The sequence below is a fragment of the Canis lupus genome, chromosome 20, assembly GCF_048164855.1.
Source record: "Canis lupus baileyi chromosome 20, mCanLup2.hap1, whole genome shotgun sequence".
Classification (NCBI taxonomy): domain Eukaryota; kingdom Metazoa; phylum Chordata; class Mammalia; order Carnivora; family Canidae; genus Canis; species Canis lupus.
The window spans coordinates 49195703-49222485 of NC_132857.1; the positions used below are offsets into that span (position 1 = coordinate 49195703).

Below are 26783 nucleotides of genomic sequence, written 5' to 3' on the forward strand. Positions count from 1 at the left end.
GGGAGAGAAAGAAGGCAATAGAGAAAAAAGATTTAACACTTCAGTAGCATACTAACTAAAAACGAAACATTAAGTCTGGAATCATGTGTAGCACAAGGACCATCAGAATGAATAGCCAAGATGAAAATGGTATGAATAAAAATAAAAAGACAGAGAAAATGAAAGAGTTGAGAAAAGTAAGATATGAAAAATAATAACATGCCAATGATGACACACTGGATATTTGCAAACAATACAAAAGTCATTTGCTGAAAAATTTCTGTAGAGCTCTTTAGGGAGCTAATTTTTAGATCTAATTTTTAGATCTAATTTTTAGATCACCTACTCATTATCTTTTACTCCCATTCTTGGAACAGATATTTTAGACTGAAAGAAAGTAACTGTCTCTCCATATCTTGAAAGTTGGTGTGGCACCCATGAATGTGTTTTGACCTGACTAATGTAAAATTCCATGAAAGTTCATGGGCTAAGTCAGAGTTGCTAATGGAAATATGTTCCCTTTGCATCTCTGAATCTCTTGAAGTAAGGAAAATGGGAGATTACTGATTCCAATTGACAATGGGAGAGGTTTACTATCATATCAAGACAAATGCTTTATGTTTCGTAAAACCTAAACTCCTATAAATCATCTGATTACAAATCTCAAATTAAATGAAACACCAGGTGAAGCTCTTTTGCTGTCAAACCTGATTAAAATCTGTTCAGACTGGAAGGCTGCAATCGTTGCCAAAATCTACTCTAATCAGCTTTTCAAGTGTAAATTTATCTGAATGAACAAACTTATTTTTTAAATCAGCATATTACTTCTTTATAATTGCAGATTAATTAGTTTGTTAACTGCTAGAGATTTATAATGTAGAATACATCATATATTTAGGGTATGTGAGTAATAAGATGTTTAAGAAATATCCTATATTTTTTTAAGAAGGGTATAACAGAGTCTTTGACATACTTTTCCTGGAGCTCCAACTATATTTTAAGAAAGGATATAATTTGTATCTTATTGTACCAGAGTACTAGCAAAATTAAGTCCTATGACCAATCAAAAGAATAATACTTAAGGCACTCTCCAGGGACTGACTGCTACATCAAAAATTTAAAGTTAGCATTTTTTAATATGTAAGGAACATTCTATTTTAGGGAAAGTACACATAACTATATTTGGCAGTATTATTTTTATCAGAAACGGGAAATATTTTCTTAAAAGCCCATCAGTATTTCTATCACACGCTTGTTGATTGGTGAAATAAGTAGAGCTGTAAAAATACTGCTTTGAGCAAAAATCTCACAATGGTACCTCGGATTCAATGTAATTAAATATTTAAAGACTTTCCATGAGATTGATATGGTTGCTTTTAGGTTACTAAAAATTATTTTGAAAAAAAGCTCATTGATCTACAGAGTTTTCTGCAGTGTTGAATGTAAGTTAAAAACAGTTTGAAAAAATACTTGGCAGGGATAATGGAACCCTGGTTGCTTTTGCACAGATATTCATTCCTTATATTACAAGGTTGTAGTGGAAGTTAAGCAAAAAGAATTTATATTAATATTTATTTTATATTTAATTAATTTATTTATACTTATACTATTTTATCTTTCATATTTATTTTCCCCTGCTGACCATACTCTTCCATTTCCCATGCTATCTTAGAGAAAAGGACTCAAACTTATATCAAATAAACAGATCACTTGCCTTTTACAGAAAAATATCACACTGTGTGTGTGCACACATGACGGTGCAGGGACACCTGTGCACAAACACACCAGATTTTGAAGTGTAGATGCAATTGTCAAAGTTAGTGTGAGGATAAACCTCTCAATTCAGCAATTTGGAGTTATTATTTCAGATCGTTCTTTTTATTTTGTTGTTGTTGTTTTGGTAAACGATGAGATATAATTAATACAGAAGGGGTTTAAAGCTATACTAGTAGGAGGCACACATGCAAATTGTAAAGGACAGAAAGAGAAGATGCACCTCAAGGGGATCTAAGTCCCAGTCAGTCATGAGATTTATTAACTATGTATCCTTAGGCCAGCTGCTTTACTTCACTAAACTAGAGATTTTGGGTTTTCTGTTGTTGTTGTTTTTGTTTTTTCATTTGGAAATTACATTAGTTCAAAATTTTTCAGTTCCTACTCAGTACCTAAATGTTACTATTAAGAATCAAAGAATGGAAGTCGAGAGCAAAAATATCTCTTGATGCAAAACTTAATAAGAACCTGGCAGTCTGAATCCTCATCACATGTGTTTTGTGGCTCATGGTGGGTCATTCAGGTACAATTTATCCTTGAGTTAAATCTTAAACAGAACCCAATCTCCTACATTTAAGGGTATATCCTAGATAGCCGATAAGATCATTGTGATTCCTTAAGCTTTGAATTTACCTATATCTGATTTGTTAAATCAGTTTTATTTTTAAGGAATAACAAATTCTCCCATTCTGTCAAATATTAGTCAAGCCCAGAAAGTTTAAAACGAAACAAACTTACCCACGTTTATATTCCTATCAATGGAAGAAATACTATCGGAAGAAAGACTATCAGAAAAATAGCTGAGTGGTAATGTAATCCCAATTATTTGATTCCAATCAGAATGCAGCAATTCCACATTCCTATCTGTGAAAATCTACTCACCTCAGGGTCAAAGGTTTCCAAATACATGCCTCTCACTAGTATAAAGTATCATTATTATCTTGTTAAATTTAGAAACTGCCTCCTGCTTTAGCATTGTCAGTAGGTATCTAGCCTGCTTTGCCTTAATTTGGATGCTGTTGTAGTCAGGTTTTTTCATTACTAGGATTGGTGTGGATATTTCTTTTCTTTTCTTTTCTTTTCTTTTCTTTTCTTTTCTTTTCTTTTCTTTTCTTTTCTTTTTTCTTTTCTTTTTTCTTTCTTTCTTTCTTCAGTTTCAACCCGAACATACAGATATTATTTTGTTTCATTTTGTTTGATTTATTTATTTATGTATTTACTTACTTACTTATTTACTTTGGATGACATATGAAAAGAGTCCAGTGGGAATGTAGAGCCATCACTACTCCATTTGGCCCAAATTCTGACAGTAATTAAACATAATAAAGATGGCTATATGTTAATTTCCTTGTTTTGGAATCATTTTCTCTTACATTTGCAATTGTAAAACAGATTCATACACTTCCTGTCACTAACCAAAAAGTAGTGCCTTACATGATGACCAACCTCCATAGGAATTTTTTTAAAAACTTTAAATGATAATATATTCTTTAGAGCTGCTTTCCCTTTTGAAATGCTATAGTCAATCATTCCATTGGTGAACCAATTAGATGAACATGTAAAAACTTGTTGACAGTACTAAAAGAAAGATGGGAAGAAAAAAATCTAAGTGGTAGACTGTGTCCCTGCCTCAAGGAGCTTTTTCCTTATTTATGTGAAGAAAGCAGGTTAATAAAGCAATTGTATAAATCTCTTAACGTATTATATATATATATATATATATATATATATATATATATATATATATATATATATCATTCTGTGATTTGTGAATTCTATAAAGCCAGTACCTATTCAATAAACTGCCAACTAAAATTTGACTTTGTAAATAATCCTATGTATAGTTATATTATATATTATATATACCATATATTCACAGAGTTCTTATAAATGGATGAGACTATTCTCAAGAGCCTTGTGTCATATCTTAAACTCCCTTACTACATATTCATCTTTCAAACCTCAGACAAAATATGTACTTGCTGTTCACTGTGTGCAGAACAATGTATGAATATATAAAAACAGAAGAAAAAAAAAAAGAGCCCTGTCCTTAAGGATCCTAACAACATAATGAGGGATTTACTCTATTTGTCACTTAAACAACATTACAATAATTCTATGTTACATTTATAGTTAGCTACACATAGAACAAAGTGAAAAACCAAAATTAGATTCTTTTTAAGTGGCAAGTGATACAAGAGATACAAAGTTCAAGCTTGATAACCTCACTCTTCAGTTGATTTATAGTTTCAGGTTCAAATAACATAAGGATATGTCATGATTTTAAGGTTTTAATTTTAGTCTTTTTCTAACTCTTTCTTCCTAATGGAATAGTTAAGACTATAAAAGACTCCTCCATCTTTAATTTCTTAGCTGTATAGTTCAAAGGTGTACCTATGTTCTGAAAAACACTTTGTTGTAATTCAGTTTTGGTAACTCAGCATCAAGCTATCATCTATCTGATTTACTTCTTGATTTAGCACAATGTGACAGATGTATCATAAGCTATAAGACATTCTCAGCAAAATATTTACTTTGTGTCTAGTCCTAATCAAGTAAACAAAAAAACTCAGGGTATATGACATTCTTTTTTTTTATTTTTATTTTTTTATGATAGTCACAGAGAGAGAGAGAGAGAGAGAGAGAGGCAGAGACATAGGCAGAGGGAGGAGCAGGCTCCATGCACCAGGAGCCCGATGTGGGATTCAGTCCCGGGTCTCCAGGATCGTGCCCTGGGCCAAAGGCAGGCGCCAAACCGCTGCGCCACCCAGGGATCCCGGTATATGACATTCAATGGAAAAAAATCAATGCTATGATGGACAAAAGAAAAGTTTAGAAATATTCTAGATGAAAGATTAAAGAGCCATAATAACCATATGCAATGCATTATGGTGGTTTGAATCCTGGACTGGGAAAAGAAAATAACTACAAAAGGTATTTTGGGTACCACTGGACAAATTTAATTATGGACTGGATATAATATCAATGTTAAATTTCATGGGTGTGATGATAGTATTGTGCTTGTGTAAGATATGCTTTGTTCTTAGAATCACTAAGGGTGAAGTGCCTGGGTGGCACAGGCAGTTAAGCATATGACCCTCTGCTCAGATCATGATCTCCGGTTTGTGATATCAGGGTCATGGAATCAATCTCTGCATCAAGCCCTGCATCAGGCTCCACGCTCAGTGCATAGTCTGCTTAACAATTTCTCTCATTCTCCTGCCCTTCTCCCTCCTCTCTAAAATAAATAAATCCTTAAAAAAAAAGAATAAGTTAGGGATAAAACATCATGTTGTCTGCAAAAAAACATATACATGAACACACATATGTATGTATGTAAATACTACATATATAATTACATAATTCAGGAAGAGAGGAAGAAGCAAATGTCACAGAATATTAATGGCTGATAAATTCAGGGTATACAGGTGTTTACCTATATAGGTAAACAGGTCTGTCAGCTTGAAATTCTTCACAACACAAAAACAGGGGAAGAATTCAACTTTTTCGACAATAATTTACATTTATTAGATGAGCTAGTGAATAATGATGTCTTAAGATCTCAAAAAAAGAAAACCAAAATAATTCTGTATGTTATGGGCTGAATTGTGTGCCTTCAAAATTTATATGTCGAAGTCCTAACTGCCAGTGTCTCAGAATGTGTCTGTTTGGAGACAGTCTTAAAAGAAGTAATTAAGGTAAAATGAGATCAAATTGGTGGGCCCTAATCCAAAAGAAGAGATTAGGACACAGACACACACAGGTGAAGAAACCAGAAGAAGACAGCCAACTACAAGCCAAGGAAAGACGCTTCAGAGTCTAACCAACCCTGACAATACCTTGGTCTTAGACTTCTAGCCTCTCGAACTGTGAGAAAATAAATTTCTGTCGGTTGGTTGAACTACTCGGTGTGGTTTGTTTGTTTTATGGCAGTACTAGCAAACTAACAATACTGTGTCAGAATTCTAAGACCAATTCCCAATGACCTTCACCTTTGTATAACCCTTTTCTTCTGAATATGGATGAATATGTGAGTATGATGACTTATCACTCCTGGCTTACATTATATTCTAAGGCAAAGGGAGAAATTATCCAAGTGTTCCTAATCGAATGACACAAGGTCTCTAACAGCAGATTTCTTTCCATCATGTAGTTAAAAGGACGTCAGAGATTTGAAGCATAAAGCATGAGGGAATTTTGACATACTATTGCTGGCTTTGAAAATGGAGGGGATCACCTTCCAAGGAATGTAGGTGGCTTTTAGTTGTTAAGAGTGGTGGAGGCTGCCAGCTATTTAAAAAAAAAAAAAAAAAAAAGTGGCCCCAATCCTACAAGACACTACATTCATCCATCCAACAACTGAAATGTGCCTGGAAGTAAATTATTCCTTAGACCCTCCAGCTAAGTGCCCAGCCTGAGGAACACCTTGATCTCAATCTTGTGAAACTTTAAGCAGAGAATTCATTTGATCCTGCCTAGACTTCTGACCTACAGAACTATAAAATAAAAAATGCGTGCTGTTTTAACAGGCACAACTCATGGTAGTTTGTTCCACAGCAATAGAAAACTGATAAGAATCTCCTCATAATCTATATAGTTATGCTCAACATGTGTTTTCAAGAGAGTGGTGTGTGTGTGTGTGTGGTTTGCATGTATGAGCAAAAAAAGTTTAAGGGAATACTAATTACTTTTCTAGATTCAATCTGCTCATATGAACACACATAAAATTCATATACATGCATATATAAATGTTAGCGACTTTTATACCTCCTTATGATTAACTTTTTATAATGATTAACCTTTTATAGCAATTAACACAGTAACATATAGACATTTATAAACAAAAACTTTTTAGTTGGAAAAATAATCAAAATCTTCCCTCCAGTTATTAGTATACCTATCTTTCATGTTTAGTGTATTGATCTTATTCTCAACATCTGATACGGAATCTGTCACATAGTAGTCATTCAATTAAAATTTGTGTGTAAATTGAATAGCCAAACAATCGGAGTGTGTGCAGGAGGTAGAGTGGTATAATGGAGAGCATGCTGACTTTAATGTGAGATGAGCTTGCATGAAAATCCTGCCTCCACTAAGAATCTTAGAGGAATCTATTTAACTTCTCTGAGCTTCATTTTCCTATCTAGAAGGCTGTATAGCAGGGTACAGTGTTCAATTGTAGTTCTGTCATTTTATTGCTTTAAGGTCTCCAGCAAATAACTTCCCTCATGATTTATTTTTGTTATCTATAAAAAAAAAAGACCTGAGTTAGTAGCATAGGCAGGGCCACCTTAGCTCATAAAGTGCCTTCCTATAAATTAGAAAATGTTGCCCCTTTCAACATAACTTACTTCCATTTGTGAGAAAATATGTACACCCACGTTGATTGTGGTATTTATGTCACCTGGTACCCCCTGTCAACTGTATCTGACGTCCTGTTCAGGGTTGTTGTTAGAATCAAAAGAGGTAATTCATATATGGCTCATGGCACAGAATGTGACTTATACTGATCATCCATTTTGTGTCAGTAATCATCATCATCATCATATTTATCATCAACATCATCTATATCAACATATACATAGTAGCATTTAACCAGGATAGAGGACTATATTAGCATAGATTAAAACCATGGTACATGGAAGGGTGGGCATAAATGTTTGAAGGACCATTCCTGGTAAGTACCTTGAACACAGTAGTTCCTCAATAAATACCTACTGATTAATTGGACAGTTTTAGTTTTCTTAAAGAAAATCACTCTCAAAAAAAAAAAAAAAAAAAAAAAGGAAAAAAAAAGAAAACCACTCTCTATTATAAGAAATCTAGTTCAGTGACAAAATTTTCTTCACTATTTAAGTGAAAACAGCATGCCATTCATTTAAAAAAACTGAATTGTCTAGGGGCACCTGGGTGGCTCAGTTGGTTAAGTGTCCCACTTGGGATTTTGGCTCAGGTCATAGTGTCATTGGGCAGAAAACAGAGCCCCACATACGGCTCCTTGCTCGAGGGAAGTCTGCTTGGGATTCTCTCTCTCCTTTTCCCTCTGCCCCCTCCCCACGTGCACATGCACATGTGCTCTCTCTCTCAAGTAAGCAAATAAATCTTTTTTAAAAAACTGAATTAATATGTCCAAATTTGGAAGTAAATGTAAAAAATTCCCCAAAGGTCTATATGGAGAAAGAAGCATTTATTTTTACTGTCAAATGTTGAAGCAACTCATCATTTATAAATATTTGAAAAAATCTGTAGTAATCATATGTTGTCTTTTTTCAAATTTTTTTTTCATATGCCTAAGAGTAGCATTATAGAATTCAATTAGGTGTTCTTACGTTCTTATAACCACTACTGTAGGAATTGGATTTCACTTCATACCTCTTTAAACAAGCTTAGAATGTCTGAAAATTTAGTACTCTAATATATTTCTTTAAAGAAGACAAGGCATTTTTAAATTGCTACATTGGTATAAAAATAGATAGAATTTTACTAGATGTTTAATAGGCTGCAGTAACAGTCTGCTAGAGCTTCCTTAATAAAACACCATAGATTAGGTGGCTTAAACAACAGAAATTTATTTCTCCACTGTTCTGGAGGCCAGAAGCCTAAGATCAAGATGTCAGGACTGTTTCCTGGGAAGCTTTCTTTGGGTTGCAGATACCCACTGTCCTTCTGCTTCTCCGCATGGTCTTCCATCTGTGCATGTTCACCCCTCCTGTTCCTTAGTGTATCCAAATATCCTTTTCTTATAAGACCACCACTAAGCTCAGACCCACACTAATGGCTCATTTTAAGTTGATTACCTCTTTTAAGGTCCTATTTCCAAATGCATACCAAGTTCTCAGGTACTGGGCTTTAACATATGAGTTCAACATAAAAGTTTGGGGCTTCAGTATATGAGTTTTGAGGGTACACAATTCAACTCACAAGAGACACTATAGTAGGAAGCTGGAAATAGAATTTTTGGATTCTTTTTCTAGCTTTGTTACCCATTATATTCTTGACTAGGCAATATGTCTGTGCCTTGACTCAGATTTCTTTCTTTTCTTTTTTATTTCTTTATGGCCACTAAACCTACATTATCTTTCTAAAACAAAACAAAACAAAAGAAAGGGGGCAGCCCAGGTGGCTCAGCAGTTTAGCGCCACCTTCAGCCCAAGGGCCAGATCCTAGAGACCCTGGATCGAGTCCCATGTCGGGTTCCCTGCATGGAGCCTGCTTCTCCCTCTGCCTGTGTCTCTGTCTCTCTGTCTTTCTCTCTCTCTGTCTCTCATGAATAAATAAATAAAATCTTAAAAAAAAAAAAAGTTGTAGCCAAAAGATGTTAAGTGATTCTAATGTACATATCCTTTAAAAATCACCAATACACTATACAACTTATTTCTACACTTCCTATTTATTAAAGATGAGATAGCTTGTCTTATGACTGTATGCTGAATCCTAAGACAAGTAATTTATATTAGGGATTACTTTTCTCCTGGAAACTCAACCAGGGTTTTTGGGAAGTATTTGTTTTCTTTCTTGCTGTTGAGTCCCAAGAAAGATTTGTGCCATTTGAAGGATCCTCCCCTCTTGTATCTGATCCTTCAAGGTTAACCAGTGAATAATAGGGCAAACTCTTCCCTTCCAAAGCATTTTTTTTTCCAGTAAACAAACAAACAACAAACCCTGCCTGCAACCTGAGCGCATGTTGCTGGCCACATTAACTAAATCGGTATACTCTCACCTAAGCCTTATTTAGTCTACCCATCTTCCATGAACTTTACTCCTTTGTGAGCAATTTCTCCCATCCTGAAAATCCTATTGTTACAATGATTTTATTTAAAAAAAAAATCAGGGATCCCTGGGTGGCGCAGCGGTTTAGCGCCTGCCTTTGGCCCAGGGCGCGATCCTGGCAGACCCGGGATCGAATCCCACATCGGGCTCTCGGTGCATGGAGCCTGCTTCTCCCTCTGCCTATGTCTCTGCCTCTCTCTCTCTCTCTCTCTGTGACTATCCTAAATAAAAAAAAAAAAAAATTAAAAAAAAAAATCAATGCAAAGTTAGTCATCCTGCCTGAATCTAAACAGGGCCAATATAGCAATTAGTAGAATGATGATACTCTCTGTCCTACTGAAAATCCCCTAAGCCTATTACAGTTGGGTTTCATATCTTGCTTCCATGATGGAAGATGTGGGAGAAGGGACAGAAAAAGAAAGGCATCGCCATTAAAATAATTTCTTAGAACACAACATCCTTGAGTGCTTCATTTAACAAAATATGTCATTTTAGAAGCACTTCTGAGTGAAAGTCAAATGTAAATTTTATATACTGACTATAAAGAATAAAACGTCCTCCGGGAAGAAATTTGCTCACCCATGAAAGTTAGAAAGCCTTCATCTCCAACCCCAAATGCTAGATTAGTTGCAGATAAATGATGGATTGAATAGTTTCTAAGAAGACTCCTTGTTCAGCCTTCAGCTCTGTCCCTATAGAGCCTTGCAAGAGCATTTGTTTACAGTACATCATCCCTTAAGCCAAAGAGATTTTATCAGAGTTGTCTGTGGAATTTATCTATTTTGCTTTACCCCCTTTATTTTACAACATTTCAAAGTTTGCATTCCCTATAGTTTCCAATCCAGGCTGAGGGACATGAGTCCCTTTTATCCTGTGACCTGTGATCTTAGATCAGAAAACCAACAAGCAGTGACTCCTTGAGTCAAAAAGTGAGGCTTTTTTTAAAAAATGCTGCTCTTGCTCTGCCTGTGTGAACTGTAAGTACTCGGTTTTATCACCTATGCCTCCAATCAAGCTTTCTTAAAATTGCAGAGGCAGACTTTCAGAGACCCATTAGTACATTGTGGGGCAGAATGAAGAGAAATGTCACCCTCCACCCATCCCCACTGTGCTAGGAAAAGGAACCAACATTAGACAGATTCTTTCAATTCATAATTACACTTTTCCCCACCTTTCTGTCACCCTTCCATATCAATGCTTAACTAGGAGTCTTTTTATTATTAAAGAAAGGTCAATGTTTTGGCCTCTCCATTGCTAAAGAGAGGAGTCTCAGAATAAAATGAAGAGCAAAACAAAAAGAATTGAAAGAGACATAAACTGTCCTCATGGGCCTCATATGCTTTCCCTTTAATCTGTAAGATCATTTGAACTTCTCTACCTGAAGAAAAGCTTAGCTGTGTGGCTCTCATATATTAGCTCATTGCAAAGTGACCTCTAAATCACTATTACTTAGAAACAAGCGCCATACTCCCATTCATTTCATTGTCCTGTAGTCTAGTTTCACTGCTCTATTCTACTATATATTTTTAAAGGGCAGGATCTGTTTGCTAATAACCTCCCACTTGAATTTCATTTTCTTTCTCTGACCTCTGTCAAAGAAAGAAAATTTAGAAAAAAAATTATAAAAGGATTTCTACCTTATATCCTAGGGGAAAGATCACTGTATAAATATAAGAAGTTCATTAATATCTTCCTATCTAAATAAAGTTTGAAATCCCACACACTAGAAACACAATAGAAGAAGAGGTCAACTCATGCAGGGGAACATCCACTCTAATAACTCAGTTACTTTCATTTTTCATTAATGCTTCTATTCCTATTACCCAGGAGACTTGTTATTTTTACTGCATTATTCAATTAGAAGTGATCACTCCCTATGTCAGTGTGATATAACCCTTTTGGGATAGCGTTTTGTGGTTTTCAGATGACATCATATTTTTAAATTAGGTGGCCTAAGAGGTCCTCTGAGGAGTTCCATCCTTCTTTACCTCAGCATTTCACAAAAAAAGGAAAGCAAGTTCAAAGAAATGTAAACTGTCTTCACCAATAACAGCCAATGTATAGGAGGACAGAGGACACTAAACTCAGTTTTTTCATTTCTTCAAATGAGATCACTTCTAATTTCAGGACTGCGGCGTTGGTTAAATATGATTATTCACTAATGTTTTGAAGCCATGTATTTTAACTTTAGTCAATTGGTTAACATGATGTTTTTGGAAGAGTTCCTAGAAAAAAGCCACCTGTCCCAAAATAGTCTTGATACCATATTTGTCCTAATGTTTGAATATAACATACCTAATTATTAAAAACTGTTAACAACTTAAATCAAATGACTGTATGTGGTAGATTAATCCTATTCCTAGCGACATCCTTAGAGAATAAAGCCAATTTTCAGTAAGAATGAGAGAGAGGGCTGTTAGGACGTTCTATCAAAAAAAAAAAAAGATTCTCAGGTTAAGGTGTGTGGTGGAGAAAGTCTTTACTATGCACCACACACATTTTTTTTCCTTTTTTTTTTTCTTTTATATATAGAGAGGAAGGGCACAAACAGGGGAGGGGCAGAGAGAGAGGGAAAGACAGAGAATCTTAGGCAAGTCTAGAGCCCAACAAGGGCTCAATCTCATGACTGAAATCATAACCTCAGCTGAAATTAAGGGTCTGACGCTTAACCAACTGAGCCATCCAGAGTCCCCACAACAGATACTATCTTATAAACATTTTACTGTGAGGTGGGTACAGATGTCTTTTGTACAGATGAGGAAATGGATGCTTGGAAAGGTTAAGTCAATTGCCTAAGGGTGAAAATATTCACAGAGGAACTGGGTTTGGAGCCAAGCAGGTGCGATTCAGAAGCTCTGATGGCACACTGTGCCTGCCTCCTCCCATGCAGTAGGTGGAAAGAAGGAAGGGGAGTGAAAGGACATTGTGGCACTTGCTGCTTAGTATCTCTGCCTACCCAATAGCTATTCTCCCCCTTGTTCTTTAATAGCAGATCCACTAATTCTATTTTGGAAAGCAATGGGCCCTGGCAAAAATACTCATCGCATCACACCTCATATGTTCAGTTCTGGCCAAGGATATTTAAGCAGAAATCCACTGAGCTTGATATTTTGTCAAACAGAGAGACTGGTACTTGCCTTTTCCATTTTCCCCTTCCCTTCTTTCTGCCTGAAATGAACTTATCTACTTGTATGGGTGAAGTCGTCATGCTCTGACTATAAGACTGACAGCTCCATGCTAAGAATGGGCAAAGAAGCATTTTTTTTTTTTTTTTTTTTTTAATGAGAACAACAAATCCCTACCTGGTAAGTCACTGTTTCTGCTGTGTCCAATGCAATCCTAACCAATAAGGTGATATGCAAAAATAGAAGAAAGGCCCACGTTTTTATAGATGCCACCATATTGCCTGAGTTTGGCCCCATATGGTAGTGGATACACACACAGCTCTGTGCCATATATTTCTACTGTGAGAGGCTATGCTGCTTCCTGTGGCAGCAGTACCTGGGCACAGACCCAACTCCATACTGGACAGTTCAGTGCCGACACCACAACACAGGTTGGCAAACTACAGCCCACTGGCCAAATCCCACCTGTGGCCTGTTTTGTATAGACAGTAAGCTGAGAAAGTTTTTGTTTTTTGTTTTTTGTTTTTTTGGTTTCCCATTTTAAAGGGTTTTACAAATAAACACAAAATAAGAATACACAATGGAAATCATATGGGATCCAAAACCTGAAATATTTACTATCTGGTGCTTCATGGAAAATGTTAGCTGACCTCTCAGAAGGACAGGAGAGAGGAGAGTCAATGTACCAATTATCACAACGATCCTATTGCAAATCATACCCTCCTTTCAGGCCATTTTTACTCTCCTTTGTTAGCCAGTGAGTCATTATATCCAAAGTATGATATGTAATCCAATGGCACCCTAAATGATTTTCTAAAAGGGTGCAGTGTAGGGCATTAGGGAAGGAAAAGAAACAGCAGAACTAATACCTTCCTGACTTAAAAAGAAAAAAATCCAGTTTTAAGTATATTAACATCAGATTGGCAGAAAACATCATACATCAGCTGAAGCAGATTGTTAGAAAGGAAGTATCATTAAGCACTGAACAGAAAATCCTAGAAGGAATTAAATTTTGAATACTTCAGAATAAAAGTGCCTTTCAAGAAGACTTCTCTGCCACAGGTGGTGCGAAGCTTTCATTCCACAAATAAACATTATCGCCATTCACTTTAATTCTTGTCACACACAACGATGCTAGGCTAACAACTAGACTGAAAGCTCTGAGTAGGAAGATGGTGATTTTCCTGATTTTCTATTCTCATCGCCTTGCAGAACCTAAAGATGATTAGCCATTTAGATGCTTGAAAAATTACTTTAAATAATATGGAGAAATAAGGGGTTTTATTTTTAATAGAAGGCTAAAGAATCATTTCTCACATCCAATGTAAGAATATAAATTAATAAATTTCTCCAATTGCATATTTGAAAAAATTCATCCCAACATGCAGTCAGCTTAGTAGTAAACCAACCTCCCACAAAAGTTTGGGGGTTTTGGGTTTTGTTTCATTTTGTTTATGGCTTTTTTTTTTTTTTTTACTAGAGTCTGGGCCTAAGCAGAAGAGGAATATATGTGCATATTAACCTATCAAATTCCCAAATACATAAATTTCATTTAAGTTCAAAATTTCTTGTTTTTCTGCATGCGTGTTTATCTTCGAAAGCATTTCAATCATTGACATTTCACAAGTAAAGCTTTTTTTCCCTCAAAAATACTCATTTTTTTCCTCCTATTAGAATGTTGTCATTGCAGAGCTTTCCCACATCATAATAAATTTGATGATATATTGCTCTTCTTATTTTAAAGGTTAAGAGGATTTAGGAAAAATAAATGTATTGCATCAGCTGTTTTCATCTAATATTTTGTTGATACAACACACTTTGTCTTCAAATCAAAGATGATAACACACTCTCGTTCATACACTGAGCACAAAATTATCCTTCCTAAGAATCAGTCTCCAAGGTTTTCGATTTCTAGTATTTATCTTCACATTGAATGTATACATCTATATAATTATAAAATTATGCAATTATTTTATGTAGATCAGTGATGACTGCATATGAATATCATAAAACAACATATTACAAAGTACTATGATTAGAGAAAATGGTAATTGTGAACATCTGGATTGAGAAATTTAAATTTGAAAAACTCTGATATTTTTCATAAAGCTTTTTTCTATGCTTGTCCATATTTCAATGGGTTCCGACTGAAACCATTTATTTCGAGCAGGCTAATTTAAATAGATCCAAATACGTAGCACAGATCAAGCACTCAGGTAGAGAAATAGTCATCTCTCTGTTTTGTTATGTAACGACACTGATATAAGAATAGTTTTAACATTTCCTTTAAGGATATTCAGCAATTTTGTTGTTAAAAGATAGGGTAAGAACTGCCAAAATGAAGAAATATTTTTAAATAGAATTCATCAAATTTTATTGGAGAGGAAAATAACTACTTAAAAACTGCCAAAAAATATCTTGAGCAGGTATGAATTTTCATTTTAAAAATATTTTAAGAAAGCAGAAAAATCTATCTGTATCTTTAATGGACCCATATGCAATTTCTAATTTAAGGCCTCAGGCTGCTAAAGCCCCTAATCTCTGTGAATGAAGGATCTACCTTTTCTCAAACCCAAGGTACTATCTACTTTCCAGGCAGGGTGGACATTCAAATACTTAACAACGCTGTGGTGAATACTCCAACTATTCACTGGAAATGCCAGTCAGGGTGGATGCTGGCTGGCACACACAGGTCTAGTCCATTGGTGTGGTCCTGATGGGTGTCCGCCCTTTTGAAAGGTGTGAATGGGCATGAGTGGGGGAGGGAGATACTTGTCATCCATCCACTTTAGCATTCACTGCAAGGTCTCTTTCCTCTCTGGGCTTGAGTTGTGATGACACAGGTCCTTGCTACTCCTCTTTATTACAAGCCTCTCCAGGCTGAGTCTCCTACTGAACTCCCTCTTCGGCACAAAAGTAACATCATTATTTTCTACTCTCCACCAGAATAAAGGAAAGTCCTGGCTCTCTAGCCATGTCTTCTCAATTGTTTTTGCTTGGTTCCAAGTATATAGTTCCATAGAATTTTTCCCTTTAACATGGCCTTCCTGCCCATGCACTCCACAAAGGTCTCTCATGTCTCTGTCATTTTTCCCATTAGCAATTTTGTGGAAGGATCAGAGCAGAAACACAAGATTCTAGTCCCAAAACTCAAAAATGTAACTTTTTATTCTGATTGTGCCATAGCAACCCTCCCTTACAACTAACAAGGAGAAAACTCCTAGATGGTACTTAAATAGGGGAGAGTCCCACTACTTCTATATTTCATGCCCAGTGTATTTATTATTGTTGTCTTTTCTCATTACTATGCCATCTGTACACATGGCCATACTACTGAGATGTTTCTCCATCTTTTTCATGTTTAAAAACTTTATTATTATATAATTCACATACCATACACTTCACCCATTTTATTATGTATGAGCCAATGTTTTTAAATGTATTAACAATGTCATGCAACCATCATTGCAATCTAATTTTAGAACATTTTCACCTTCAAAAGAGATGCCATACTCATTAGCAGTCAATCCTCATTTCCTCCAACCCCACCTGGCCCTAAGAACCACTCTACTTCTGTAGATTTGCCTATTTGAAATCTTTCATATGAATTAATTCATAAAATACATGGACTTTTGTGACTTGCTTCTTTTCCGTAGCAAAATGTCTTCAAGGTTTATCCATGTAGCTTGTACAAGTATGTCATTCTTTTTTATTGCCAATGATATTCTTTTGTATGGATTTACTACATTTTATTTATCCATTGGAGTTTTTTCCCCATTAACCTATTTTTTTTTCTTTTATCACGCTGAGAAACTTTTCTATGCTATAGGGAGTCTAGCATAGACTAGCATAGCAAAGGTTTTCTGAATCAAACTGGTGAAAATTACAAATGTGGTAAGCAACTACAACCTATTTCTATAGAAGAAATGATCTGTTCAAAGGAAGGAGCAATTAATGCAAATATTCAAAAACCCATATGCTGTGAAACTTAAAAAAAAATGCTAGCAAACATAAAGAAAATGAATAATCATTGCTGCTGCTTTCTAATGGCAAGATTTTCATCAAAACTTATATTGGCCCTGCCTGCAAGACTTGTAAACAAGTAAATAGAAATGGAAAATAGAATCAGTAATTGTTATTTCTCACAATATCAAGCATGAGGGATGATGGATTTTTTTTTTCCCCACTTCGACCCAACAGCACTATGTGATTACTTTGAGAATACTGATAAACTGGCACACTTGGTTGCTGGGGGTGCACAGACTAAACCTGAAGTGCTAGAAATACCAATACCAAAATTTAGGAGATTGTTCATACTCCATATGACAGTGGAAATTTAAAAAAAAAGTGTAACAGATTTAGCTGTGGCCCTATTATTTATAGTTTTGCTTTAGTGGCATTTTTCATGTATGCAAAACCCTTAACGGACTCCAAGTTAGATGAAGTGGTACTCTTACAGTTGGGATCCACATATGCCAAGGGCTTCTGAATGTAATATTATAAAGTCAAAGAACCTCCCTGTATGGATGAATAAATGTAATTTCTGTCTTGCTGTTTCAAAAGAAAACATGTTCAGTAATTTGTATGGTGCCTGCAGACATTAACAGAAATAATATGGGAGCTCAACTTGATTACTTTACTATTCCTTCTATATGCTCTTCTGTCTCAAAATGGGTGAAATAAATTATTGGAGAGGGTCTTATTCCTTTTTAGTGTTATGTTGTAAAGGATTTTTTTTCCTCTTCAAGTTATTTTTTTTTCTTGCAGTAACACAATCATATTGAAATAATTAACCTTGCATTTTCTTCCGTTCAAAAATTAATCCACACCTACAAAACTGCATTTTATGTTCTCATTCACATAGTCATTTTAAAGAAAACACAAGCAAAAGGTTTCAAGTTTCTTAGGATATTTGGGGAAAAAAAGAAAGAAAAGAAAAGAAGCAACTAGAACAGCATCATCTGTGAAAACAACTGACATTTAGTTTCACATGTAAGGTAAATCTGAATGGCATGAGAACCTTTCTACTCACAGATATCTAAAGACTCGTCTGAATCATCAGGGCAGTCAGGGTCCCCATCACACAGCCAGCTCTGGGAGACACAAGTCACATGATCGTGGCAAAGAAATTCACCAGGATCACACAACTGCTGATCTGAAAATGAAAATGTTTCGAAATAAAATATGAATGATCTGAACATGAACACAAGAGCAGTACAAAGATGAAATGTGGGAAAGCAATACATAAAAGGTACATGAGTGTGATCCACATTTTTTGTTCAGTAGCGAAACTAAACCAATTATTTATCTTAATTTTAACCACCCAGCTCAAGCACATAATTTTGATAGAATTGACTATGTTGTGGTCTCACACAATCTGTTCAGAAAATAGTTAAGAATTCTGTTTGTGTTTATGACTAGAAGTTTGGTCATATTGGATAAGGCATATGGTTATCACAGCCAGTGGGTTTTATAGAAGATGTTGATCCAAAGCAGACATTCTCGAGTATAGAAATTTTAGTTTCCTCCTCTGCTCCAAGAGAAAGAAAATTCAGAAATAAAAATTAAATATTGTGCTTAAACTCCATCTCTGAGAATGCAGTTCCTAACTACCCATCCTGATACTGGGGCTTCATGTTTCTCTACACCAATTAGATACCCATTAACATATTTTCTTTCTTTCTTTCTTTCTTTCTTTCTTTCTTTCTTTCTTTCTTTCTTTCTTTCTTCCTTCCTTCCTTCCTTCCTTCCTTCCTTCTTTCCTTCTTTCTCTTTTCTTTCTTTCTTTCTTTCTTTCTTTCTTTCTTTCTTTCTTTCTTTCTTTCTTTCTTTCTTCTTTCTTTTTTCTTTTTTTTTTTTTTCTACAACTTCCCAGATTACAGCTTCTACTGGACAGCAAAAGTGATGGCAAACTTCCATAAAGCTTTGCTCTAACTTAGGTTTCTATAATTGGTTGTATCTAAAAATCACATTATTGTCCTCCTATGGCTTCAGAATATTTAGGATCTGTAGTCTTTCCTCAAGTTCTAGTAAACTCATCATATATCTTGTTTGTTTTGTTTTTGCAATATACTCACTTATACACTGTGAATCCATTCAATAATATATTTACTTTTTTAATATTTTAAATGTCTGAAATAGGTATGATTTTTTTACAATTGATGATCTCTGAATGTGAAGAAGTGTTAGGAACATCTTAGCCAGTTGATATCACTTATACTTTTGTTATGTATATACAGGAATGATTCAAGATAAAAATCTATCAGTAAATAGTTTTTTCAATATGTATCAAAAATTCTAAGTGATATGAAAGCATTAGATCATAACTTAATTGACCCTCCCTCCCCCAGTAATATTCAGAGTTAACGATGCACTTTCCACAGAATGGGATAAAATATAGTCTATCTTTTCTTTCTCTCCTTCAAGCTCTTCTCTCTTGACCCCAACATAATTTTCAGTAATATGCATTACAAATACTCACAAACATACATACGGCTTGTGGATATATAACTATTTTTTCCACTTTCAAACTATAGATGTTACCTGAAAGTTCCTATTATTTTATCTTATTATATTTTCCATTAAATTCATCATCAATGCCACCACACTTATTACCAATGATATCATAGCTGAGATTTTTTTGTTTTTGTTTTATATTAAGTTGATTGAGCATATTCTGTATTTGGCTCTAAAATAGGTGCTACAAAAATGTAGAAGTTACCATCTTTGTCTTTAAGGATCCAGCCAGCAGACTGCTTGTGCCAACATATACAGGAGGAAAAAAGTACTTCTATACAACAAGTTGCCAAATAAATGATAAATAAAATAACTGCTAAAGAAAGAAACCACAGAGAGAAATGAAGACAAAAACAAAGAATAGTTTGAGTATGTAAGCATTACTTTAAAAATGGGTAGGATTTGGATGAGTGGAGAATAAAGATAGGGCATCTAGACAAGGAGTAGAGTGACAATATAACTAAGAAACTAGTTATTAAAATGTATTTAAAACAAAAAATTTCTAAAATCAAAATGACATTTAGGTTATAAAACCTTGATTTTTTTTTTCCCCACAAACAGTCTGTGTGATACTTATAAGTATGTTTCACTGCTAGGGGAGGAGGGCTTAAATTTTGCTTTAGATCGTCACATAACTTTTGTGGTTAATGTAGATAAAATTCAAACTGTTTTGCTTATAGACAAGGAGACCTAGAATTTTAAAGATGAAGGAAAGTTTATTAATAATTCTACTGCAAAACAAGCATAAACCAAATTTATTCCAGAAAAATCAGAATGGATGTTCATTCTACCCATAGCTACTCTGCATTTGATTTATGATCTTGGGATGCTAGATTGTTTTCTTCCTTCTTACCTCCCAAACTATAACAAATTGCTATGAGGATAAGGGAAAAGAGATGGTGCTTTGCTAAGTACCATTGTATCATGCCTGACTCAGTAAACAATCAATAAGTACTTATTGAAAGTGTAAAAAAAATAAAAGAGGACCATAAAGAACTGTTTATGGTGTTGGAAAATAGCAACTCAAAAACATAACTCAAGAGTCAAGGAATGAAGGACCTTGATTACCGTAGGAAATGTTTTGTGGATAATTTGAAGTCATACAAAAGTACTTAAGAAAGATTACTTATGATAAACTATTGTGCAAAGTCATCTCTCAGGAGGTTGTTGCAATTGTCTAAAGAGAAACTCCTAATATTTGAACTAAAGTAATGGGGACTATGATGGAGACTCTGCTCCAAGCAATATAAGAGTTAAGAATTGGTGACCAAATGGCTAAAAGGCTCAAATATATCTCTAAGTAAATAGCCCCAGGAATTCACTGTATAGCATCCCCAAACCAAGATAAAACATAGGGATATTAAAAAAAAAAAAAAAAGTAATGTGCATGTGAGCCTGGTCATGGGGGCAGTGGATTAATAACGGTATTTATAATAGGGGGAATAATTAGTGTTTTATACTGTTGTTGTTTTTTTAACCTCAAAAGCATTCCTACTTCCACCATCCCTATCTTAATGTGTTCATGCATTTACTTATTCAACAATCATAAATGAGTTTCCACTATGTTCTAGGCACTGGGGATACATTTTTTAAAAAATGCATAAATCCTTGTCATCACAAAACTTAAATTTTAGTGGCAAAATAGAAACAAAAATAAAATAAATGGGTTAAATGTATAGAATATTAGAAGATAAGAACCTATGGAGAAAAGTAAAACAGAGATGGAGATTAAGAATTGGAGGCTGTAGATATAATTTTAAACAAAGTCAGAGAATATGTCACAGAATATCTAACAATTGAAATAAAGACTTATGGAAGGGAAGGGTGGCATCTATTTGGATAAAAGATCATGTGGTGGGATCCCTGGGTGGCTCAGGGGTTTAGCACCTTACTTTAGCCCAGGGCGTGACCCTGGGGTCCTGGGATCAAATCCCACATTGGGTCCCTGCATGGAGCCTGCTTCTCCCTCTGCCTGTGTCTCTGCTTCTGTCCCTCTCGCTGTGTCTTCATGAATAAACAAATAAAATATTTTTTTAAAAAAAGATCACGTGGTAAAGGTCATATACTAAGACGATGAGGCAGGAGGGTACCCAGCAAATTTAAAGGAACACTAAGGAGATCATAATAGCTGGAGAAAAAGAAGTAGAAAGAGTTGAGGTCAAGAAATCAGTAAATATAGGGCTTAAGGCAGCAGATAAAGGCTTGAGTTTTACTAAAAGTCAAATGGGAAACTGCTGAAAGGTTCTGAGGAAAGAGACAATCTTACTCTTTTAAAGGATAAAGGATTTCGGTGAAGGATTTTAAAGGATAAAGGATTTCAGTGAAGTGAAGGCAGAAACAAGGAGATCAATTAGAATGTTATCGCAATTATGTATATGAGAAAGAATTGGTTGGTAGATAAATACATTGGTGAAATGGAGTTTTAAGACAGTGTTTGATGAGGAAACTTAAGTCAAATATTCTGCTCGCCATCTCATTAAATGTCAGAATCTTAAATTCAGATCTTTGACCCTCAGTGTATGACTTTTCAACTGTTGGGGGAATATAATGAGTATGAGATGCTTGAGAATAAATATGCATCAGGCAGTGATGCATTTAAGTCTGAAATTCAGGAGAATAATCAAAGCTAGAAACATGGAACAGACCTGGAACTGTGAGAAGACAGTGAAAAACCATTAGAATAGAAGTAGATGAAATTAAAGTGAGGTGGGGAAAAGGAGATGAGGGCAAAGATCTAAGAGTAGGTCAGGCAGGAGACAGAGTGGACAGAAAGTATAGCCAGAGATACAGTAGAAGAAGGGCAAGGGAAAGGGAGCTCTACTAAAAACATGTGAAATATCAAGACTTGGAATGAGGAAGGGGGTCATTTTGACAGCACTCCAGTATGGTGAGTTCTGAAAAGATGAGTAAGCTTATGGGCTGAGGAAAAGGTGCCAATGAAAGAAGAGGAACTGCAGCCCAAGGATATGAAAGTGGAACAGTTTCCCAAGGAAAACTCATGGGACTGGAATGAGGACTGAAACACTAGTAGGAGTATCTGCCCTCAGGAAGAAACGATAGAAATATGAAATAGATAAACCATTAGCTGGTAGGGAAGCTGGTATTCTTGCCTGACCTTGTTTTTTCAAAGGACTGAAAAGCAAGGTTATTTTTTGAAATTTGGGAAAAGGTAGAACTGGAAAGAGAGGTGAAGGTTTAGAGTAACTGCTATGGGGAATTGGAAAAGGAATCAACCAGGAATTTGTGAAAAGATTTCTTTCGAAGACTGATGAAAATCCAGGTAAAACTGAAAAGTGTAATTTAACAATTAAGTATTTTGTTCATTTTGTATTAATGTACACCTACATTGAACCACAGATACAGAATAATCCCTAGGGGGAAAATCTCAGAAGAAAATCCCTTGGGAAAATATGCAAACCACCCTCAATACATATTCACATGTATAGATGTGTATGCAAATCCATCCTAATTCAAAATTTTATATATGGGTGTGTGTATATATGTATTAGGAATAAGATAGACTTAAGAGGATTTACTTAACGAACCTATGTTATCAGCTTGCTAAGCAAGCTCCAACCTTTAAAGACAATTTGCACTGCTGTGATTTTGGGGACAGTTTCATATTATCCCTCCAGGAAACATCAGTTAAGAATAGCTTGCTATGACTCACCTATTTATTTTTCAACCACATATTCCACTTCAAGGTCGGTTTTTAAAAGCATTGATTATATGATTCAAATGAATGAATTTTCAGTATTTCAAGGTGATTATTTTAGAAGATATCCACTAGATTGAGCTCCTTGAATCAAAAGCTAAATATGTTGTGTGCGTATGTATTTTCCATTTATCCTATTTAATGCTTCATGCCGCACTTCTGAGATAGTCAAACTAATCTTATTTAAAATATCTTCCTATTGTATGAAACGTAATGTTATACACTGTAATTAAAACAAGAAGCTTACGAGAATGTGCAGGCAGTTTCACTTATATCCCTAAGGAAGAAGATCAAAGCTAGTACCATGTCTATCTCTTTATAATAATAGACACTTGCAATCAAAAGACATGAAAAAGATTAGGACAACCATAGCCTATAGAGTTTACTAAGTTTGGATTCCCCCTGGCTTAGTATAATCTTGCTATATTTATATGAAAACATCTAATTGTCCATTTTAATAAAAAAGTATAGTAATATTTTTGAAATTTGGATACAGATAGTCTTTTTTTTTAATAGATGGTCTTAAATGAAAGATTTTAGATACATGAGTTGCTATAGACTATCTAATTTTTATTTTCTCTGGATGGCTCAGTGGTTGAGCATCTGCCTTCAGTTCAAGTTGTGATCCCAGGGTCCTGGGATCGAGTCCCACATAGGGCTACTTGTGGGGACCCTGCTTCTCTCTCTGCCTATGTCTGCCTCTCTCTGTGTGTCTCTCATGAATAAACAGATACAATCTTAAAAAAACATAATAATCATTTTATTTTCTCATTTTAATGTCACAGTGAACCACTACTTTTTATCTTTTCAAAAAACAGGAAGAATCAAAGTCAAATACTAAAACTAATATTCATCTAGAGGGGTCTATTGAATAGCTATGGAGACTGTAGCACCTTAAGCACTTCACCATGATCAATTTATAATAATGTTATTCATTTCCCTTAGAAGTCAACTTGCTATTTAAATACTAACGAGAATGTTAATTTACAAAAAAATAAAATAAAATAAAATAAAATAAAATAAAATAAAATAAAATAAAATAAAATAAATAAAATAACTGCCTACTACAAGCATAACAGGACACTATGGACACATCGAAAGGAAGTATAAATGATGAAGTCTGGTAATCATTACAAATTAAAGGTAAAAGAAGAGTAGTACCCACTCAACAGCTAAATTCCTGAGAAGTGCTATATTGATCCTAAGTTAAAGAATTGCTACAACCTCCTGCAGAAGCTAAGTATCAGGAAAGGCTGGGACTTAGGTTTTCAGATTTCAGTTAACATCAAAAATATTTATTTAGTATATGTACATCTCATTGCTAACAGATATATGATGGTTAATAATACACCACTCATAATTGCTAAAAGAGAAATACAGCTATATTTCCTTTCTTCTCACATAAGAGGCAATGATTTCATTACTGGAAGGACACAATTTTTGTAGAGGTCTACAGAAAGTATTACTAATTCAACTTCAAATTTCAATTAAGCTCATGTAAAATTAAATGAGTTGTGTTAGTTATTGGGTATTAAGAAGTAGCTTACATCTTTCCCCTTTATATTCATGTACTCTAGAAAAATGTGCATATGTAAATGAAGAAAAATACCTCAGAATTCCATATGAATTGCTTTTCATAATATGGTTAAAGGATTTCTTCTTCAGTGCTTTCCTCTACTATCCTTTCATGGTTCAACATACAGTTGTAGTTCTCGATGCTGTTCTATTCACTTTCCCCAAATATATAATTGTATATGCTTTTACTGCTTTGTTGCTTTGCTTCAAATGCCCTTTCCCATACAACAAAATTCTAATCTTTCTCTAAATTCCAAGGACATTTTAACTCTTTTAATCAACACTTTTTCAACAAACGTTTTCTTCCTGGTCACCAGTTCCATAGCACTCTACCCAGTATCGCTTGGCAGCACATATACTAAAAGTGGAACACTCCACCCAAACTACCAAAAAGCTTTCACAGTATTTTACTCTGTGTATGGTAGCCACTGGTGATGAGCTCCTGGGAAGCAGAAGCTTCTGTCTTAAGACTTCATATTTTTGCCCTAGCAGAGTGATTTCAATGGAAAAAAAAAAATCAAATTTTCCAAAAAAGAATTATGCATTATTTTTTATTGGGGGGAGGGAGAAAAACCAAAGCAATACCAGTGTTTTATATTTTATTATCAGAAAGATAAATAGCTTTATTTAGTTAATCGCCAAAAATAAAACTAAGTTCTCCCATGGTTAAAATAAAATAACCTGAATACTAAAGATTACACCATATAAAATTAAAGCATCCATGAAAACTAAAAATCAAACTTGAGAGAGATTCAAAGTTATCCTCCAGAGTCTCTTAAAGATTATACTGAAAATTACACTTTTACAATAGCTGGTTATGCAATGCTAACTTAGCCAAATATGTTAATGATAATGGTTTTTCTTTTTTTTTTTAACATCGTTCCTTTAGAAATATCATCATTGTAAGTGTAAGATAAAATGTAACTCACCATTTTAAGTCTATATTTAATGGAAATAGGAAAATATATTGGGATTATATTAAGGTTGGTGAGAGGAAAGGTAGGTCAAAATGGTCAAACCTGGCAGCTTCATTTTATCAAGGAATTAGTTCTCCTCTGCAAAATGCCTGGTTGGGTAAAAATAAACCATATTATATATTATAAGACTATAATTCATAGTATCATTTATCTTTGTTAAATCCACCCTTAAAAATCTGCTCAAGCTTGTATTAGAGGGGCAATTAGTAGTGAAGAATTTTAAAATCAAACACAGAGAGGAGCCTTGAAAATTTCCTAAACAGACAGGCTGTTTTAGTCCTCCAAGCAAAGCCTAATTTGGCTTATTTTGCAAGACAAACGAGGCTAACTTGACCTGCGTCACTTCTTGGTTATGCCTCTGAAAATTCAAGTGACACTTAAATTGTTCCCCAAAATGGATATAAGCTAGCCACTAACCAATTCTCTTACATTTAAGAAAATTCTAATATTGTAACCAATCACTGTGACGAATAGTCACTGCTTCCACACTACACAAGCTGCTTTATGACAATATACCCCTAAGCCTTATTCCATGTATTGGTTTGAGTACTCTCAGTTTGCAAACTATCTTTTTGGTGTGTGTACAATAAACTTTTGTTAATCACCACTTCAGTGATTCATTGGTTTTTTACTTTTCTTTTCCCTGAGCCTTTGACAAGAGTATCCACATTTCAGTAATAACATGATATTTAATTAACAACTTCCATTGTCCTGCTGAGTCATTACTGATCATTTAGAAACCTACTCTAACAACAGACATATATGCACATACCTCATACAATATGTACATATATTGTTGTATTTCAAAATAGCATACCACTCCACCAGAACTCTATTATCCTCAAAACTAAGACTGATTAAGAGAGATTAACCAAGTGCTTGAATCAGCGTCCTTTGATGGGCTGAATCATGGTACCCCAAAAAATATCCATATCCTAATTCCCAGGCCTGAGAATATGGCACTTTATATAGTAAAAGGGACTGGCCAGATGTGATTAAGGTAAGGATCCCAGATGATCCAGGTGAGCCCAATGTAATCAGAAGAGTTCTTAGGGAAATCAGAGAGGAGAGAAGATGTGAAAACAGAAGCAGAGGTTGGAGCCATCTGATACAGGGGCCAAGAGCCAAGCAATGTAGGCAGCCTCTAGAAGCTGAGAAAGGCAAGAAAATGGATTCTCACCTCAAGCCCCCAAAAGAACTCAGTCCTATTGACCCTATTTAGGCTTCTGACCTCCAGAACTGAAAGATAACAAAATTGTGTTGCTTTAGCCCAGTAAGTTTGTGATAATTTGCTGCAAGAGCAATAGGAAACTAATACCAGACCCCGGTTACATTGCTTTTTTGTTACTTTCA

At 34.8% G+C, this 26783-nt stretch overlaps 1 protein-coding gene across 1 annotated transcript in view; it reads right to left on the reverse strand.

The window, feature by feature from the left end:
• The window catches only part of LRP1B (LDL receptor related protein 1B), a 1825680-nt gene that overhangs the window by 1471497 nt on the left and 327400 nt on the right, over window positions 1–26783 (reverse strand). The window contains exon 2 of the mRNA XM_072789062.1: window positions 17680–17802. Within this exon, the coding sequence (XP_072645163.1) occupies window positions 17680–17802 (123 nt within the window). The remainder of the gene's footprint in view (window positions 1–17679; window positions 17803–26783) is intronic.